At 37.6% G+C, this 18531-nt stretch overlaps 2 protein-coding genes across 11 annotated transcripts in view; one reads left to right on the top strand and one right to left on the bottom strand.

The window, feature by feature from the left end:
- Positions 1-15875, top strand: part of LOC18440935 (pre-mRNA-processing factor 39-1) — a 42006-nt gene extending 26131 nt beyond the window's left edge. For 6 of the 10 annotated variants that reach the window (XM_088853999.1, XM_020671510.2, XM_088853998.1 and 3 more), the window contains 5 exons: positions 11964-12044; positions 13281-13430; positions 13658-15064; positions 15427-15501; positions 15597-15875. In XM_088853999.1, coding sequence (XP_088710125.1) covers positions 11964-12044; positions 13281-13430; positions 13658-15064; positions 15427-15501; positions 15597-15686 — 1803 coding nt within the window. In that variant the 3' untranslated portion in view covers positions 15687-15875. Of the gene's footprint in view, positions 1-8923; positions 9052-11963; positions 12045-13280; positions 13431-13657; positions 15065-15426; positions 15502-15596 lie in introns of those variants that run through there. The other 4 variants (XR_016046042.1, XM_088854000.1, XM_088853997.1 and 1 more) reach the window with 2 other exon arrangements.
- Positions 15876-17958: 2083 nt separating this feature from the next.
- Positions 17959-18531, bottom strand: LOC148779489 (uncharacterized). Its single transcript, XM_088852664.1, has 2 exons — positions 18484-18531; positions 17959-18381 (listed from the first exon to the last, which is right to left on the bottom strand). The coding sequence occupies exons 1-2, from the start codon at positions 18529-18531 to the stop codon at positions 17959-17961; spliced, it is 471 nt and encodes a 156-aa protein (XP_088708790.1).

Below are 18531 nucleotides of genomic sequence, written 5' to 3'. Positions count from 1 at the left end.
AGATGCATGTTATTATATCGATACATGAAAACACTTAAAAACACTCAATGAGCAAATTCCTCCAGTGTTCGCTCATGGCTAAGTAACATCCAAAGGCTCTTAGATGGTCATGATTGTCTGGTAGTATTTGAATTTTAATATTTTTTTTACAAATCAGATTAACCTGAAATTATGTGGTGTGTGGACCTTAGTGAGGCGCACCTAAATAAAATATTAAAAAATAATTCAAATAATAAAATGACCAAATTCATTATTTTATTTTTTATTTAGGTGCGAGTTGGTTGGATGTATACACGTCCCATATTATAGATGAACCCAATTCGCAGAAAAATTATTAAAATTCAGACATTTTGAAACAACCGTGGCTGTATGATGGACTTTTGATGGTGATGAGCCATGAGCGAAACACTATAGAAATGCTCTCATGAACGTCTGTAAATGTTTTCCAATTTTTTATGTATAAATGAAATTATTGAATGATGATGCTATTCTCTGGCCAACAGATAAAATTGTTTGTGTAAATTTATGTATATTGTGCATAATTATATATAGTACTTCATGAAGTGCTATATGTTTTATTTTGTAGATTTATGTTACATGTTTATACTTTAGTCTTTAGTATTAAGAAGGCCAAAATGGCAGTTGTGTGTGTTTGTACACTTCCTAAGTAACATATACCGTTGATTTTCATAGTCTATCATAAATTAAAATAACCTATTTATATGATATTGTTATTTATGAATTTCAACTCCTAACTTCAATTCTGGCCCTATAGATTATATGCCATTGTTTAATACTAGAATTATTGGTATTAAACATTTGATTTTAATACATACAATTGATCAATATTATCTTAAGTAATGAATGTATTATATGGGAGAAAACTTCATTTGATAAAATTTCTTATAAACTGGTGTTTGGTTTCTTTTAGAACACTCAAATTTTTTGGAACAGTATTATCTTTAGGGAAATTCAAGTTGACCAATAAATTAAGACCAAAAGTCAAAAAGTTTAAGGTTTGTTCATATTCACCTATGAGCCAACCACATGTTGTCTTAACTTAATAGTTGGCAAGTTGGGGAATGACAATATATTGGCAAACTAAACACTAGTAATAAATTGGTTTTGTTTCAAAAAGGGTAAGGCAAAAATACGGATTGCCAAAATTTAGATAAGTTAAAGAATCACGAATATTTCATATTTGCCTCTAGAAAACAGAGTGAAAAATTGGACATGCTAAGATGACATGAGATAAATTTATAACTTGTAGTTATTTATTATATTGAACATTAAAGTCGTTGACAATAGTTTTATGTCCTTACCTGGAATCATTTAGGATAGTTATTGGCAAATTGTTGTCTAAATTTTCATTGAATACAAACAGCAATGCTTGCTCTGTTGTCAAGACACATAACATACAACGGGCTTATTGAGATGGTGGTTTGTGAGGTCAAGGCTCTTAAAGCTCTGACGTATCTTTCATGGCATACATGCTGCTAGTCATAGACCTGTGCGATCTGTGAGGCCTGTGTAGTTCACATTTTATCTATTGCTTTTGTGTGATTCGTGAGCAATGGCTTTGTGTTCCCTTGGAGTGTGCATGTGCTCGTGTCTTCTTTATGTGACTTGACTAGGTTTTGGTAACTTATGAGAGAGGATCCCTAGCTTCTCTGTAATGTGTCAGTGTCTTTATGACCTAACTTGGTCTTTGTGACTCTCCTCTGTGGAGGAGCACCTAGAATCTGTGGTGGCACTATAGTTCCTCTATTCCTTGGCTGGCTTTTCTTGGTCAATCATGAGCCTCTTTTATAGGAGACATGGATTATGGGTCTGTTTGTTCGGTTTAATGCCTAGAGTGTGGCTGCAGGGTAGTCATAGAATGCGTAGTTAGATTTTTATGCCATTGCTAGCACACTCTTCCAACAGTATCTTATGGTTTTTCAAGGTTTTATGATAAAAATAAATTGGGTTTTACTTTTTGAAATTAGTCATCTTTATTTTGTGTGATAGAATTATTTTTAGAGCAAAAGTATTTTTGGAATAGAATAATTGTTCTAAAACAAGGGGTAACTTTGGACTTCAGTAAATGTCTTAATACTGGTAAACTTGAGGGCATTTTTGAAATTTATGTAGGGAACCTCTATGCCATAGTTTGTGGGTCTTATTAGGCCACTGAATTTCAAATTGAGGCCAGCTGTTGCTCAAAGACCCACTGGGAACTATGCGAATAGTTCTCCCGTGGGGGGCGTGTGCTCCTCAATTTGGACTTTTATTTCATATTTGAATGTAATGATTACCTTCGTGACTAAATATTTATTTTGTACGAGTATGAAAATTCAAAGTTGGTTAGAATTAGATTTTTTAAAAGGTTCTTAACTAGAACTGGAATGCTAATTTCATGGAATCAAATTTGAACTAGAAAATCTAAGGCTGTAATGGAATCCAACTTGGATGGGATGAGTAATGGCAGAAAATCCACAAGGGATACCGGTGCATGTCCACCCTTGATCTATTATCATTGTGGTCATCATCATAATCATCATTATCAAAGCCTAATCCCAACTAATTGGGGTCGGCTACATGAATCATGTTCCGTCATTCTGCTATATCAAGGGTCACATATTACGTAGATTTAGGATTCATGGTAAGATATGCCAGTTTTACGCTGACTGCCTACCTAACGCAACCCACCTCCTTACCCGAGGTTAGGACAGCTTAAGGGAAAGTTTGAGGTCTAGACCACCCTTAATCTATATGATGTTTATCCAAGGAATGGATGGCTGATATTAGCCACTCTCACCCCATACTCATTATAATTAGGTGGCAAGTTCCATTTGTCTACTCTGCCCTGGACACCTCTATATAAAGGGTACCCCACACGTTTATAAAACATGGAGAATTTAATGGGCATCACGTGGAGAGCCAAAGAAGAGGATCATATGGTGAGAAGTCTGAGGAAAAGGAGAGAGGTGTGAGCTGAGGTTGAGCTCAGATTGAGCTGAGGTTGCCAATCACCACTTATTCCCCTTTTCTTGCTTTCAATTGGAGCAGAATTCCCAGATCAAGGCTCTTATAGGTTTCTTAACTCTTTGGTCTCTTTGTTGAGATTTAGAGTGAGAAAATCCTAGAGAGAGCCTCGATAGGGTGGGATTGGGAATCGGGTGTTAAAGGATTCTTATGGCATTTGAATTACGGGTTAGAGAGAAAAAGAAGGGATGCTGGTAGAATTTGGGATATGTTAAGACAAAGAGCAACTGGGTGGGGGGGTTGAGATTCCCTGGAAAATGGCAAGGGATCTTAGCCATGGACAGTTTGGCAATAATTGAAAAATTATATTATTTGATTTGTCTGACTAAATATAAAATCTGAAAATTCTAACAAATTAAATATGAATATGATTATTAAGTTCAAATTTTTTTGTGAAAAGAGAATTCTCATTATATATATATATATATATATATATATATATATATATATATATGGAAAGGATTCTGTCAGCCTACGGTTGACAGCTATAGTGTCTGCCAACAGCCCAGATTGAATCTAGGCCCGATCCAATGGTCACGGCCTCTTTTCGCATTGGAATTTTTATTTATTTTTATACAAATCCAAATCACCTGAAATTTTGAGCGTCTATTCTTCAAAAATAAGAGAATCTAATAAAAATATAAAAAAAAAATTTCGCAAAATAAAAATTGATCAAAATACCATCGAAATGTTTCGAGGGTAGTTTGATCAATTTTTATTTTGCGAATTGTTTTTTATATATTTTTGTTAGGTGCGCCTTGATGAGAAGAATGAACGCTAAAAATTTCAAGTGATTTGGATTTGAAGGAAAAAATTGAAAATTCAAATACGAAATGATGTCGTAACCATCAGATCAGCCCAGATTGAGGCTGACACTGTAGCAGTCAGCCCATGGGCTGACAAGATCGATATATATATATATATATATATTCATCATGTGTGTATGCGCATATGTGTCTTGACCATAGTTATTGGGATCTCTTTAGAAGGTGATAACTTTAGCTCTAGAAGCTCAATCCTTTGCTCCAGGACAAGGGATCTCAATTCTCGATGTTTGTTTAATTTACAAATCTCGATCCATAAAATTGGGGGATCTAGATCCTTGGTTAATGCGATCCAGATCCATCTAGAGTTTATTTCTCTTGATATTAACTACTTATAAAAATATTCCTTTGTTGAACTTAATCTTTCAATCGCATACTCCTTATAGCCCCTCCTAGACCCTGAAGTTTACTAATTATAATGTACATATACATAACATCCAAAACTTATATAGTCAACTTATTCAAAAAAAAAATAATTCCAAAAATAATATAGTTCCTCGTGTTATTGGTGAATAGTTTGGGAGTTTAATGGACAATGCTTAGTGGTCAACGTCGACCTTCTCTTTTGAATAATTAACTTACCCCTTTTCCTTTGTGCTCTGTAGACCCAAAAAAGTACTAATATCCTTAAATAAAGTTAACATCGACCTTCTCTTTTGAATAATTAACTGACCCCTTTTCCTTTGTACTCTGTAGACCCAAAAAAGTACTAATATACGTAAATAAAGTTAACATCCAAAAATAAACTGCTGCCATGTGTTGTTATTTAATATTTTGGGAGTTAAAAGGATAATGCTAAATGGTCAGAGTTGACGACCTCTTTCGGATGGTTAACTTACATTTTATCATTCGTGATTGAGGACTGAGGATTGCAATAAAGAGACAATTCGGACATGACCAACATATACTAATGCGAAGAAGGCAAAAGGATGCATGCCATAGCAGTATTTTTCAATGTATATGGCCTTTCAAGCCTTGATTGCCCTTGTATACCACTGTTGTATAGTGGATTTGACTCCAATGAGAGCATGGAACCGAAAGGGGCCTAGTTTTCGAGTGACTCGCCTGGCCTAGGTGTTCCGAGGCTAGGAGTGTAAAAACTTAGAGACACAGAAAAGGGAAAACCTATGCCCACATGGATTGGGCTTAAGGCCCATGGGGGTACTAATGAGTGTTTGGTTAGTCCTTGGTTCAGGTCAGAGAGATTCTCGTGGTTTGACTGGATTGTAGATTGGGACATCCGCATGGGGAGGCTAACATGTGAGGACGAGGGCTAAAACCTCGACCTTCACCTCTGTAAGGCATGTGTATATGACATCGCAATTTGGGAAGCCTCCTTCCCCAAGGGAAGTTCCTAGGAAGGCCATGCACATGTGAATAAGAGAGGAACACCCGCACCTATAGTGCTTGACTTGTCCTTGAGGTTGCACCGTAAAACTGCTTTAGATTTGGGAATCCCATTGCCTATTGGTCGGTGTTGATGTGCCAATCATGAGCCCCTACATAAGACTGTTGATCATGGGTTTGTTGAGACGACTTGAGAAAGTGGTCGTGAGTTTTGGAAGCCCAAGCAATATGTATGTTTTTCCGAGGCCTAGTTACCTAATTTCTCTTCATGATATTTCTTTGGACCTCTACGCCTTTTGAAAATCATGAAATAAAGCAAGAAATGATTTTTGAGGAATTTTGAAAATTTTAAAGTTTTAACAATTTTTTATGCTAAAAATAACGTAGGAAAAATTGTTTTAGATAATGCCAACCAAGGACATTTGACACACGAGGTGCACTTTACACATGTGAAAAAGCGGCCTTTTCTAATAGGGGCATTGCTTGATATTAAGTTAATGACCTAGGATTTTTCGATATTTGGCTTCTAAAGTGACACTTGTCACATGGGACACAAGGATTACTCCCATTGGTCACATGTGTGAGGCCATGTAAATTGGTTAAGTGAGAGAAGATACTCGAGTCCTTAATTTACAAAATCACATAATAAGCAAAACTAGAAAAGCATGAATGAGGGGCACGCCCCACCCTTTGAATCTCTCTGTCACATGCTTTGAACAAAATATTATGAGACTAAACTTTGTCATTGATTTAATACAAATTAACCTAGACTTAATCAAGACTAGATACATTGAAGAGAAATTAAGGGCTTGGATTGGCTATAGGATAATGGTGTTCGAATCCCATCCTTTGATCTGTGATAGCTAGATGCGGATTGATGACTTGGATTGAAGCCTCTCTCACCCTATAGATCTTGTAAATCAAGGGCTCACATTGCACCTCCCAAAAGGGAACCTTATACACACTCACCTAACCTAATTTTCTCCTATAAACAGGGGTACTCAATCCCTCATTTCTCATCCTCTCTCATGTAATGTTATGCTGCCAAACTATAGGGTAAGGAACCCCTTAATTGTGTGGCACACCCCTCATTGAGTGAGAGTAGCTTTTGTATATTCAGTGGTGTGTGGTCATGAGCATTCTTAGCCAAGTCTGTGTTCATGTGAACCTCCTATGTACGCCACGTCATTTCCTCTCTATTGTGCATCACTGAGGCCTCTATATGCTGCTGTAACCTCACCTTAAACCCACATTTACAGTAAGGTCTTTGTATGTCATGGAAGTGTCTGATGTAATTGTTCTGTAAGTGTATGTTGCTGAAATTTTGACTAAGTATAAATTGTCTGTATTTGTCTATTGCTTGGTTTCTTTTTTAATGGAAATTGAGTTGGAGCCATGATGAGGTTTTTTGATATTTTTTTTAAGTCTTGTAATTGAATTTTAAGTGGGTGTATTATCCATATCTACTGCAAATTTGCTTATGTAAGTGTATGTAATGTGTGCACGTATGTGTTTTGCATAAAATTTTAAGTGTTGTGTACAGTGAGACCGTGCTTTACACCTAACAGGCATCAAGGTACTAGTATGTATCATTCCATCAACATGAATATGATAATCATTCCACTTTTTTGGACTCTAAAAACTTCCCCCAAAGAATTGGTATTAGTATATATTTGCCTTGTTTCATTCTGCTTGCCATGGAGTTACACTTTACATTGCCCTGTTTCATTCTGCTAGCCATTGATTTACACTTTACAAGGTGGCTTGGGCTTCGTTGCATCTTCTTTAGATTTCATCTTTTGATGCTCTTCTGTAGTCTCCAATACCGTGGAAAAAATAACAAATTACAACATTTGTTGTGTATGGGATAATATATTTAGAAGTAAATTCTAGGTAATTGGAGATGTTATCTTGTTAAAAATATTCTCAATCCATTTCTTGGTGTAATTGGGCATGGCTGGAGGCTTCACCACTATTAACCATATTAAATGTTATTTGTTGATCCTGCCTCCTACGTAGTAATACGTTAGCTGGAGATGTAAAACCTATTTACCCTCAATATTGGTCCTTGATGACCCATACTTGAAACAAAAAATGAGATTTTTTTTGTAATTTGCATTCCTTGAACAAAAAATGAGTTTGTGGTTTGTGTTATTGAGTGTTGTACTTTGTACCCCCAACTTGACATTTTGGTGAAATGTTCTTGGTTTTGAAGTAGGACTTCGTTGCAGCCTAATTGTTTAAGCATATGAAAATCGATCCTTCCAAATATCAATTCCAATGCTAGGGGAAATTTTGTTTGAGGGCTATCTACAGCCTCGATTCTCATACTAGGGGAATGATGTAAAAGGGCATTGAGGACCATGATTACAAAATTAGGGTCCTAGTATATTGGAACTAGAGGACCTCGATTCTACTATTGGAGGCTTCCTTTTATTGGCAAGCAAGGTCCTCACTTCGACAACTAGATAAGCCCAGGGTAAGAGCATCTAAAGACAATGATTCCATTACTATGGTACCATAGATGAGGACATTAGAATTTCTCCATCTTCTAACCTATGGATCTCAATCCTTTAGAAAGTAAACTACAAACTCAAATGTGTGGGATCATGGTCTCCAATTGCTTTATCCCCAATCCTTAAAACTCATGTCGAATAGACAACAATCCCAATTACAGGGACCTTTTAGCCTACTACGATCCCACGGTCCCGATCCCGAGCCACAACAACCATGCGCAGGAGTTCCTCCTGGAAAGCATATGCAACCACCATGAGACCTAAGCTCTGGGAGAGGAGTAGGAAGGTTCATTGTCTAAGAGGCACCTAGTGCTTTCTTCCAATTTCTGTCTTTTCCAAAAATGTGGGTTTCTCTCTCTCTCTACAAAGAGGATTTCACAGGGGCCTTTCTGTGGGATCTCATGTGATCCTCTATCTTTTTAATTTTTAGAGAGCCTCCACGCTGCATATATAAAGAGAAGTTATGTCCCATCTAGTTGGATTGGGTTTGGATGTGGTTTCCATCTCCATCTGGATTTGGAACATGATTAGGAAACCAGTACTCGCCTATATAAGACCTATAGAGATATACTGAGAAAGTAGGAAACCCAGTCTTAGTATACTGAGCATGGATTGCTCTCTCCATGAAGTGGAGCCGACACACTCCCAGGGGTTCGCATCCATAGTTACACCCATATGCTTAACATATTAAAGTGTCAAATCCATCTTGGCTAGAATATAATTGTACAGGAGAAGTTAGGGAAATATTTGAGACCCAAATATCATCGCACAAGTAAAAATGGTACAAATGGCTAAAATGCAGACAAGTGATGAGTTGACCCCAGTTAACACACACTCTGTTGCATGATAAGAAGTACAGATTCAGAACCATATGTCGGCTTCTTCAATGATTTGTAGCAAATGTAAAATAAATAATAACCTTGAAGTGATAAATATTTCTTCATAAGAGATGCTTTCACATAATTTATTAGTGCAAAATAATTTACTGACCTTCTTGATGAGTCACATGGCTGTCGAATATATATGCTAATCAAATGCATCGGATTGACTTTATATTTTGTTATCATGTTGTTGCTGCTGAGATAATGCAGAACTAAATCCTTTTGCAAGAACCATAGACTTTCTCTCAAATAGCCTAAGTTTGACTTACCTCCCAAAGAAATAAAAATTACGTAATGTATGTATCACGTGCATGCATATGTGATGCAGGAAGGAAAGGTGGGAAACTGAATCGGCCTTGTTCCTGAACCTTAAACAAGTAAAATCAGCTGGACTCATACTTGGAGGGAGGCCAACCAAATAGCCTATGAACTAACTAAACAAGGAGCTTCACTGGAGTAATCACTAAAATCAGATGGCACAACCTGCTTTGCTTATGTATTTTTGGCAGTTTAGGCTTTTAGGATTTTTTTTCTTTTATAGTGTTCCTTTGTCACCTTTCTGGGTGACTTTTGCTTGCCCCTTGGGCGGTTTGGCATCTTTGTATATCCTCTTTTCCTTCAATGCAATGTTAACAGTATAAAAAAAAAAAAGTAACATGATTAATAATGGAGAAAGAACATGGCTGTAAATCAATCTAAGAGAAGAATTTTCTTCCTTCATAGAATAAAATTTAATTCCATAATATATATCTCTCAAAATATGACATTCAACCTTTTATCAACCTATGAAACCTTAATTTAACTTGAGATCCAAGTAAATATTTAAGACTCTAAAATACCCTTAAAATACTAAAATTCCAAAAATACCCCCTGTGAACAGTTATGAGTGAACAATAACACGTGAACACTATCTGTTAATAGTAACTGCAAACAGTACCCATTAATAATAGTCTTGAATAGTAAATAAAGAAAATATAAGAAGACCCCAAATCCTCAAAAAAACTTCAAATCCTAAAAATAAAATAAAAATAGGCATCCATTAAAATTGAATAGAAATTAAAAATAAGTGTAATTTTTCCCTCCGTCATTGTCCCTTGGTTGGAGAAAATTACCGTCGAGTTTTGAAGTGTGCTAAGATGAATTCAATGTCAAAACCACCTTCTTCTTCTTTGTTAGCTTAAATGTTATTCATAGTAAAAATAATTCATCAAGAAATGGATCATGATATGTATATTGAGGAATTGATGCAAATTTATCAAATTTAGCTATTCTTGAGCTCCCATTGAAAATTGTGTAAGAAACTTCAAACTCAATTTTCTGAATTTTAGAGTCTTTCTGAAACTAAGGCCACGAGTTTCAGATTTTTAGTCGACCATGCTTGGACTGCACTATTCTGATTCCAATACCCTAAATCTCCTAAATGCTCCACCTCTTTGATATCTTTAAGATCTTCATCTTTTTCTTAGTCAAAAATTGGCTTAACCATGAAACCTTGATCATCATCATAAATTGGATCTTTTACAAGATCTTGTTCATTATCTAAGTATGTGTCGAAAATTGGTGGCAAATCCAATCTACAACCTGCTGATTTCGACCTATGCCAAAATCAACCTCATTCTCCATCAAATCATGGAGATCAACTAAATCCCATGATCTATTCTCCCCAAAATGAGGCTCCCAACGCGGAGCGCATGCATAGAACGGGTAGTTGATGGCAGCTTCATCATTCTACTCCAACTTTAAGTTGGACTCTGATTCGTGCCATTCTCCATAAAAACCCTCACGATTTGGATCTATACACATAGATTCCTCTTCCTTTAGGGCATGTTGTTGCTAGCCCCGCTTGCGCAGCAATAGAGTTGGACCAGATCAGCATCCTTACGGCTAAGACCTTCACGACAAGCCATCACAATCTCCTGCCGTCCTCAAACCATGCTCTGATACCACTTGATGTATGAAGGAAAGGTGGAAAATTGCATCCACCATTTTTTTGAACTTTAAACAAGTAAAATCAGCAATAATGAAGAAAGAACAGTGTTGTAAATCAAGCCAAGAGAAGAACTTTGTTCTTTCATAAAATAAAATTCAATCATATAATATATATCTCCCAAAATATGACATCCAACCTTTTATAAGCCTATGGAACCCTAATTTAACTTGAGATCCAAATAAACATTTAAGACTCTAAAATATCGCTAAAACAATACTACAATTCTAAAAATACCCCTGTGAACAGTAGCATGTGAACAGGAACTATGAACAATAACACATGAGCAGTATGTAAACAGTATCATGAATAGTACTCATGAATAGTAAATAAAGAAAATAGGGAAAATTACAAAAAACCCTCCAAAATATACTTTTTATGCAACTTACCCCCAGCTTTCTCTCTCACTTTTTTCCAAAAAACAAACTTTTTATGCAAATAACCCCCCAACCATCCCAAAAATTAAAAAAAGGCAAAACTACCCTTACTTTACCCACTACCCACACCGCTCTCCGGCACTGTGCAAGTGCGCTCCGGCATTGCATAAGTGTGCTCCGGCAATGTAACACAGCGCTCCGACAGTGGAGCATTCTGAGTCACAAGGCTCCTGCACTGTTTAAGTGCGCTTCGGCAATGTGCTACGGGAAGGGCACAACGCTCCGGCACTTCGTAAGTGCACTCCCGCAGTGTAACACAGTGCTCAAGCACTGTGTAAGTGCGCTCCGGCAGTGTAGCATTCTGAGTCACAGGGCTCCGATACTACTTAAGTGCGCTCCAACAATGTGCTACGGGAAGGGCATTTTCATCTAAAAAAATGAACTTTTTCCCTTGGGGGGGGTATTTGCATAAAAGTTTGTTTTTTTGGAAAAAAGTGAGAAAGTTAGCTGGGGGTAAGTTGCATAAAAAGTATATTTTGAGGGGTTTTTTGTAATTTTCCCAAGAAAATATAAGAAAACCCCATAATCCCCAAAAAAACTTAAAATCCTAAAAATAAAATCAAAGTATACATCTTTTAAAATTAAATAGAAATTAAAAATAAGTATAATTTTGCCCTCCATCAGTGTGTAATTACAATTTTCTGAGAAGCCCACAGCACATCACTAGATTGCTTGACTTACAAAACATTGCATATTCATACTTGCAAATATGTCGTGCTTTGCACCTCCTTGCAAAGGATGTTCTTTCAGAGCATGACATCATCAGATCACTTTCTGTGAAAAGTGTGGCATTTACTGGAAAACTGAAATTATGCACTGTGAGCTGATCTTTCAAAGCATGCAATGTTCTTCTTTTTACTAGGTGTGCATTTAATGAGTCATTTTTGTAGGACAACTTAATAGAAGTGTGAAACTCGTAGTAATTTTTCGGAAACTAACTGCAGGTAACAGGTAGCATCGATAGAGCCAGGGAGGTCCTAGTCAAAGGTGTACAACGTTTTCCTCAGTGTAAAACACTTCTGAAGGTATTAATTGTCTTTTATTATTGATAAATGTTTGATGTTTAATTTTAAATTGTTTTCCAGACATCATTATATTATGATGGAGCTATTGACCAGTAAATTGTTCATTAAAAGGTTTTCTTCTTTACTATAGTCTGCCTAAGATTTATGGGTGGATAGTTGATGTATGTCAGATCAGGAACACTTTTTTTTTTATTAGTATCAAATTTTACATTCTTACAACTATTCTACTGTTGCATGTTTGTGGATGTGGAGTTATCTTAATTTAGAAGAGCAATGAGGGGACCAAGCCATGTAAACAGTAATGTGGACGATCAACTTGTGGGCTGACTTACATGTTGTCAATTTAATCAAGGTTTATAGGGGCTTTGGTTGGACATTGAGCACTGCAGGAGGCAGCATAATGTATTATGGCTAAGCTGGTGAGCGGTGATCCTACGATGCAGAGACTGGAGCATGGTGCAACAAAAAATCTGGCTGTGTGCGGAGACACCAATGGACATGCAACAATTTTGTCAATGAGATGATGTGCATGGTGGGTGGTGGGGGCATGCACATCATCATCTCGATACAAGATTTTTGGGGACCTTTCTGCATATGAGCATCCAACGAGGATGTTAGATTTGGGTGGTGGTGGCTTGTCAGTCTCCCTTTTGAATTATGTAGTTGCTTGAGGGACACGAATGCAAGAACCTTCCTTGCTGTTCAAAATGGCCCTGAAGGATGACATGGGCACTTGCTAATTTGGGGCATTTTACTTTCTCTCTTGGCTCTGAAGCGTTGTGAATAATATGAGAAGATAATCTAGGCCTCCAGACTTGGGCAAACAGCAACATAGAGCACGGCAACAGCATGCACAAGGCGTGCCAGGTTTATCCATGAGTTATAGTGTACCTTGAAAAATTATGGCAAGGCACAAGATGTAGCTTAAGGAAAGTTGGGCTAAGAGGACATGATACGGTACTGATGGTAGGGGATGAGGGTGAGGTGGCAAGCCATGCTATTTAGACTATCATACCGTAATGCCCATGGTTGCTGAGCCTTCTCATCTTTTCTCCACTCGGACTTGGTGGATATCCCTTTGCATCACACCCTTTTGGTTGGAGTGTGGGATGCGGTACCTTTTGGCATGGCATAGGGTGACCTTTGCCCTTCTGTGACTAATATGAGTTGCTAGGGTCTTATGGTTAATCTTTCCTTTTCAATTGTTTCCATGTTTAACTTGCCTTATTCATGCAGGGACTAGTACATTTTGAATTGATGCATGGAGGCCCTGAACAGATTCCTCTGCTGGAGTCTCTTATTACACAAGCAATAATTCCCGAATCCAATACATCTCCTTCCTTGAGCGGCATGGAACTTCAGGAGATATCAAGGTTATTTGTAGAGGTAAGGTACTTGACAGTTCCGTATATATGATAAATGTCTACCATAGAATGAGCAATTCTTCGCCTACTGTCTTTTCTCAGGGGAGTATATTGCCTACCTCTTAAGATGATTGATTGATTTGTTTTACAGCCATAAGTTTTATTCTCTCTCTTAACTGATATTACCATTGTATGTGTGTTCTGTGTGATGATCTATTTCTTATCAACCCCTTGTTGATTGTCTTGCAGTTTGTGGACTTGTGTGGCACCATCCCTGAAATATTAAAAGCATGGGATCGTCATAAGAAGCTATTCCCACATGTAATAAGGGAAACTTCTTCATATAAATGGACTCCCATGGATGTGGAAGCAACAAGGAAACCAAGTGGTTCACCACACCACTTCATGTCTAGCCAGGAAACTCCCGATATCCAGGCTGAGCAGTCTACATTAAGTCAACCCTTGTATGAAGAAGATAAGAATGGCATAAAAATGCTTTCACAGCATGTGCAATGCTTGGGTGATGTTGGGGCACAAAGTAGGATAAACTCAACTGCACAAATTGCTGATGCAAATGTAACTGGGGACTCCATTTCAGAGAGTAAAAATACTGACTTGCACTCTCAGCCTCCATTGGCCGAGCCAATATATGGGCTTGAAAGCTCGAACAATGCTCAGGATGAAAAAGTCATACAAAATAGATCTCCTCAGGGAGAGAACTCAGAATCCATAGAATGTGTGAATCTTTATAAAACAGGGACTGATCTCCAGCCACCACCTTTTGAAACTCTTTCTATATCCTGTGACACTGCTGATCAGTTTACTCCACCAGGTACTAACAACCAAATCACTCGTCAATCAATTACTTTGATGAGCCCAAATGGAGGAATAGATGGGGAAGATAAACATGGTTCTCTCAAATCTGATCCAGCATGCACATCGTCTGATGGAGCCAAACAAATTCATGGAGAAATTCCTAATGAGTCTACTCCTACTAGTGTAGATTCAAATTTACATGTCGAAAGACAAGTACCCCCAGTTCCAAATTCATTGCCAGATCCACATGCAAGCCATGTAGTGAACTGGCCATGTGTAGATCCTAATATTGGTTTCCATAGATATCCCCCCCACCAGCATCAACAATGGCTGGCTCCTCCTCTTTCCCCATGCCCACCTACTGGGATACATTTTCAGATGGCTGGGAGTGATGGGTATTCATCTCAGCCTCAACCTTGGCAAATTGCTCAAGCATGCCATGTCAACCCAATGCATGTCCAATACCAGATACCTACTCAGGCACACTCTGTGGGTGCCAACAGCTGGCCTATGCAAAATATGCAACAAGATAATCAACGGGGACCCATGGTTATCTTGCCCAATTCTCTACAGCAGCCACCACAACACTATCAGTATCCTCCAGAGAGTATTGATCACTATGGAGGTATGCATAGCAATCCAGAATATGCCCCTCATATCTGGCATTATCCTCAGCAGAATCAGCAGCAACAACCACAGGTCATTGCATTACAACAGCAGCAGCAGCAGCCACAGATCATTGCGTTGCAGCAAGAGCAGCAGCCGCAGCAGCCACAGGTCATTGCATTGCAGCAACAGCAGCAACAGCAGCAGTATTGGAACCATATGTACTATTCTCAGGCATGTTATGTGTTTCACTTTTGTTTGGCCAGTTTGTGGGGTTTTAACCCACGACTTGATGGGTGTAACAAATTTGTGGGGGACTTTTTGTGCATTAAATCTCCAGCAAAAAAGTTCCCCTATTTTCAAGAGGTTGTCCTTTATGAAGGACAATTTCATAATCAAAATAATTGGAGTGCCCAAGGCGCATTCCTGCCGGAGCTAATGTCTCAAAATCCTTTTGTCTTACATACATTCATGAAATAGGTCACATCTTCTGAGTTTTATTTGTTTCTTTTTGGTTAAGATGTTAACTTGTATTAAATAGGTGAGATCATGGGTTTAGAAATTCTGATATTTATGTTTTCTGATTTTTTCTGCAGCAAATGGCATATTCACATTACTATGCAAGCAATACATATGGGCAAGAATATGGCCAGCATCCTATCGCATCACAAGTGCGACTGAAACCTTCAGTATTTTCTTATAGACGACATGTTTCTTCTATTCTGTCTTCTTTGACCTCATTATTCAATAATTGATTATTTGGCAGGGTCAAGGGCATGCTCAACCCCAAAAGGACGGGACCCTAACTGGGTCTGCGCATCAATGTAGCCACACAGAGCCTCCTTTGAATCAGTGAATTCCGAATTCAAATTTTTACATGTGTCAAGATGGCACCCATTGAGTATGTATTGAGTATGTATGTTTTGTCATGTATTAATACATCATGGTTTTAAGTTGCTAGGATTTATTTGATGGGCATGTTTTGTACAATTGTTATGTATTACTTGGGAATTCATTATCTATACTAACATATTTTGGTTTTTAACCCTTTTAACTTGTATAGAGCATAAGGTTGCATTCATTTGATGGATACAATTTCATTTTGCATATAGTGATTTTTGGGTCGCGTGGGTGGAGTATATTGTATGTTGTTTAAGTGAGTGATACAAAAATATAATCCTATATGATGAGGACCTCTAGTCAAAGATAGAAGTGGTTATGAGTATTCCTATAAAATTTAGACAGGATATCCACCTAAAAGATATATTGGGCTTCTCCAAAGGAGTTTTAGAGAGAATAAGATAAAAGTTTTTTTTTGGGTGGAAAGGTCATATACCACCTCTCTTCTCTAGAGCCGAACGAACTTTTTCTATCTCCTTAGAAACCCAAGGAAAGGAGGAGAACTAGCCATGTTCGAAATCCTATAGGTGACAAAAAGTCAATAACTCCATGAATGAGTTCTTGGATGAACTTTGACGCAAAATAAAATTAACTCAATTTTCTATAAGTTTATGAAGAGAAAATAACCATAAATCCATCAAAATCTAGCTGAAACTGCAAAATAAATCAATGGTATGTGAAGCCTGAAAAGTTCCAAGGGCAAACAACTGATATTTCCCCAAAATATCCATAAATAACTCGCCCATTGAACAAAAATATAACAGAACATTAGTTTTCAACCCATGTATGATTTAACCATTTCATTACCCTCCCATGTTTTATTAGAGGTCTATAAATACCTCAAGCCTTGATTTTTCTAAAGTTTAGAAGAAGTTAAGAGCATGGTTAGAAAGTTAGAGCTTAGTTAAAAGGTGAGAGGTTAAAAGAAAAAAAGAAAGCTTGGGGGCCTAAGTCTTGAACCTTAGAGAGAAACCAAAACCTAGCCTATCTCAACCCCAATTACAACAAATTAAACTCAATTCTAGCCCAAATTATTACTAATCTTACGATCAAACCCCACTCAACAGAGCATCTTGGCTTGTTGGAAGTGAAAGGCACACTCCCACCTCAAAGCTCATATCCTTGAGGGCAATAGGGATGATGCATGACAAAATTATTCTTATTTTTAATTCATTTTTAATTTCAAAAGGCATATATTTTAATTTTAGTGTTTATTTTTAGTTTTTTTTTAAAATTTTTTTGGGGATTCTTCTATATTTTTAGGATTGTAGGATTATTAGAGAAAGTGTGCTTATTGAATTATTTGTTTTATTAGGGGTAAAAATGTTATTAAAATTTTTATTTTAATTAAGGCTTTTATTCCAATTAGAATTAATGATTTCTTTGGTTCTAAGTCTTTTATTATAAATTGGGGTCTACAAAGATAACTTAGAATAAAGAGTTTTGAGATATTTTCTTGTGTTACTAGTGCAAAGCTACTGACGCTTGCCATATAGGCTTCCTCTAATATGTAGATTATTGAATTTTCTTCCCTATGATATACTTTCCACATTAATTACTATCAAAGTACAGATTTCTTAAGCAGCAAGGAAATCTTTAGTCAAGTCTCAGATTTGTGAATTTAGACTTGGGTTGCTGATTTTAGCCAAGAATTTGTTGATTTCAGAGCCTAGAACTTTCTGGTTTCAGCCTAAGAATTGCTGATTTTCTGTCAAGGGTTTGTGATTCCAATAAATATATGGTGGCAACAAGGGGACATGGAAGGTAAGCTCCCATGGATCTATCATGTCATGTCAGAGATGAAGAAATGGAAGATCTCAAGAGGCAAGTTCAGTAGCTTGCACGACAACTTGCAGGAATCATTCTTAGGTAAGACGGTGATCTTCCCACTGAAGAAGATATCGAGTACAATCATTTTCTCCATCGCGCTCCACATCTTTTTTGAGAGAAAGTTAACTTTTGTGTTGTTGTTAGAGTACAAAAGAGGGGTCCGAGAGTACCCACAAGTCGGGTCTCTTGGTCAAAAAATAGGTCAAGAGACCCTGTACAAAAAATGGCTTTTAAATCTACCTGATTACAAAAAGATGTACTTGTGAGTTACAAAAAAATGGGGCTTATATATTTGCCCGATTACAAGATTTGTAGATATGTGTAACTAAGTGCCTAAACGCCCTCTGTGGTCCAGAACAAAAAAGGAGATCGACCGAGCGGGGTCTTCAGCATGGGCCCTACCCGTCTTTTGCAAGAAGATCGACGAACCCGTTGGATATCCGCCAAGTATGCTTCCATAAGATGTTCATATCGTTGCATATGTTAGCAATCTCATCAAAAATCGAGGAGAGGTACCAAGGATTTGGTGAAGTGCTTGCTGCCCTGGAGATGATATTTTGGGCATCTCCTTCCACCAGCAATTGTGAGCCCCATGAATGGTTAAAGCTTTCGAGACCCATGAGAAGAGCGATGGCTTCAGCGTACTGAGAGTCTTCATGGCCCAAGTGTTCGGAATAAGTGAAGAGAATATTGCGATGATGGTCTATGAAACCTTCGGTGCCAGCAGGGCTAGGTTTCCCTAGCGAGCAACCATCGAAATTAAGCTTAATGGCACCTTTTGGAGGAAGCAGCCAGTTGTTGGGTCTTTGAAGCTTCTGTGGCTGGAGATATAGGATGTTTGCCCATTGGTTGAGAAAGGTGTTAGCAGAAATCCTCGAGAAGGCCCTGTGGCTAGAGGCCTAGAAAGTTACTAGGGTAGTAACCTTGTGGAAGAGCATCGAAACTGCATTTTTGTGACCTTGGAAGACCAT

This window comes from Amborella trichopoda, chromosome 12 (assembly GCF_054954075.1).
Source record: "Amborella trichopoda isolate Santa Cruz 75 chromosome 12, AtrichopodaSantaCruz75HAP2 v2.0, whole genome shotgun sequence".
Lineage (NCBI taxonomy): Eukaryota > Viridiplantae > Streptophyta > Magnoliopsida > Amborellales > Amborellaceae > Amborella > Amborella trichopoda.
The sequence above is the reverse complement of the archived record's forward strand: the minus strand, read 5'-3'. Positions and strand labels throughout refer to the sequence as shown.